The sequence below is a fragment of the Dreissena polymorpha genome, chromosome 16, assembly GCF_020536995.1.
Source record: "Dreissena polymorpha isolate Duluth1 chromosome 16, UMN_Dpol_1.0, whole genome shotgun sequence".
Classification (NCBI taxonomy): domain Eukaryota; kingdom Metazoa; phylum Mollusca; class Bivalvia; order Myida; family Dreissenidae; genus Dreissena; species Dreissena polymorpha.
Window position 1 is genome coordinate 48,531,177 of NC_068370.1, and position 2,243 is coordinate 48,533,419.

Below are 2,243 nucleotides of genomic sequence, written 5' to 3' on the forward strand. Positions count from 1 at the left end.
GCGAGAGTATAGTTGACTAAAATATCGACGTACGCACGATCACGATCGAAATCTTGTGACAAAAAGGTTCACGTGAGGAGGAATATCAATTTATTTATTTATGGACTCCTGTGTTATTTAAATCATCATTAGATGAATCATGGTAGGAAATTATCCTTTATTGAATCTCGTACATAACAGTATATAGATATATATGTAGCAAGTAAAAATGCCAAGGAAAGGTTTAATACTGGTTCATTTAATACAATTAAAAGTTCTACATTTCATACTATGGAACCCAGCATTCAGGCATGAACTCTCCTCAAATAATTGTATGATAATTGGATTAGCGGTATATGATTTCGTTATATTATTCATCTTTCAGTCTGATTGTTTTTTTTCCGCCAGCAATCATGTTCCTATAGATTATTAGCTAACTATGTGGTCTTCTTACACACGATTTTAAAAGAATAATCTTGATATCTACAGTTACAAACAGAACGAATCGTTCCGATACTACAATCCAATTTTTCTAAAGTAATCCCCGAGTTTCATTATCTGCTCATTACTTTCTTCACTTTTAACTTTGTTGTCACTAACGCCGACTATCAACAACGTGGACGTCTTGCACACGGTACAGCCGTCTGATCCATCTCTAGCGTAGATGCCGTTTCTGCCGTCGGCTAACCTGACGTCATAATGGCGGCTTTGAATGTCAATACCGTTTCTATACGCTACCTCTGGGTACCTCATTCCTTCAGAAATGTTGTGAATCTCGTTGTTAAGGAGATAGAATCCGTCGCTGGCGATTATCAGTCTTAGTGAGCAGGCGTCATAAATGGCCGCCTTGCAAGGCGTTGATTGCACCAAGTTCTCGTTAATGTACGTATCCCAGAGTTTCAACACGTACTCCTCGCGTAACGTCACGTCTGTTCGCATAGCAACCTCCATGGTAACGTTAATGGTTGCGTATATTTATTCCGAGAGCGGTCTTTATATATTCTTGTTAACAAAACAATTTATCACCGATATTATATTGGCTCCGAACCTTTCGAAAATTATTTAGATCCAATAATGAGAGTTGTATCCAACGTTAATTATTTATGGAACAACCAACATATGTTTTCATATATATTTTATATAAATACCTGCCACCAGTCCAAAATGCTCAACAAATAATACGCCTTCATCTAACAATCGTATAGATATTGCAAACTGCCCGTTACAACGTTTTTAAATATTTATAAACCGAATTATCAACTGTTCCATTCAATTATATCCCAACCCAAACACGCATAAACCAATGTTCCTCAATAATTGAAAAGATCCACATTGTTATTTAATGTTCTCCCTATGTATATCTTATTCTAAGGAGCACTTAGGTTCTTTTTCTTTAACATTCTCCAGCTTAAAGAATTAAAATGGGATAATTGTGTAAATATACATCGACCGTCTATACATTCAGTTTATATTGTAGTCAGCATGGGTAAACCGGCTATCAAGTTGGCACCTGTATACAGTCGAGATAAAGGATTAATAAATGATTGGATTTTAACGTTGACAGCTTAATATTTGAATACGAAATTGGAATCGGATAAATTATGCTTAGGTAATCTTCACACTCTATCAATACAAATACGATCATTCCACTAGCGTTATTTTCAACAGCAACGGGCATGTTAAAACAATTATTAGAATTTTAGCATTATGTTTCCAATTTGATTAAGGGTCTGTTTGTTTCTGCTTACGATACGAACATAAACGCAATAAAATTCGTTGTGACAAAATGACTGCAAATGATCAGTTAAATTAAACATAGGATAACATTCCGCTATAGCATTGATGTTGCTGCTTATGAAATATGTTCTTGATTGCTTTAAAATCACGTACGTTTTGTACCGATATAAACGTTCAGAGGTTTACACTTTTTGAAAATAAAATGATTGCCTCAAATTTCTCGAAATGAACATTGGAAATTTTTGCAACAAAATGAAATTTGACGTATTGTATATGTAAACGGATATATGCAGGTGTGTTAGAATTGAATTGCAATAAATATACACAACGATAAACGGTGTCATTGGACTTGCTTTGAGAACACACTTGATTAATTTATTTCAACCATGAAAATACTTCAAAATAAATTCTAGCATAGTGTTTAAAAATATACACGACATCCTTTTTTGAAGTATTGCTGTTGTCTAGGTTATGCAATTATTAATAATATTGTGTAATCGTTGTATGCATTACATTGTTGTAATTCA

At 34.1% G+C, this 2,243-nt stretch overlaps 1 protein-coding gene across 1 annotated transcript in view; it reads right to left on the bottom strand.

Moving 5' to 3' along the window:
• Nucleotides 1-218: 218 nt before the first annotated feature.
• The window catches only part of LOC127861624 (profilin-1-like), a 368,553-nt gene continuing 366,528 nt past the window's right edge, over nucleotides 219-2,243 (bottom strand). The window contains exon 2 of the mRNA XM_052400286.1: nucleotides 219-1,127. Coding sequence (XP_052256246.1) covers nucleotides 496-930 — 435 coding nt within the window. The 5' untranslated portion in view covers nucleotides 931-1,127 and the 3' untranslated portion in view covers nucleotides 219-495. The remainder of the gene's footprint in view (nucleotides 1,128-2,243) is intronic.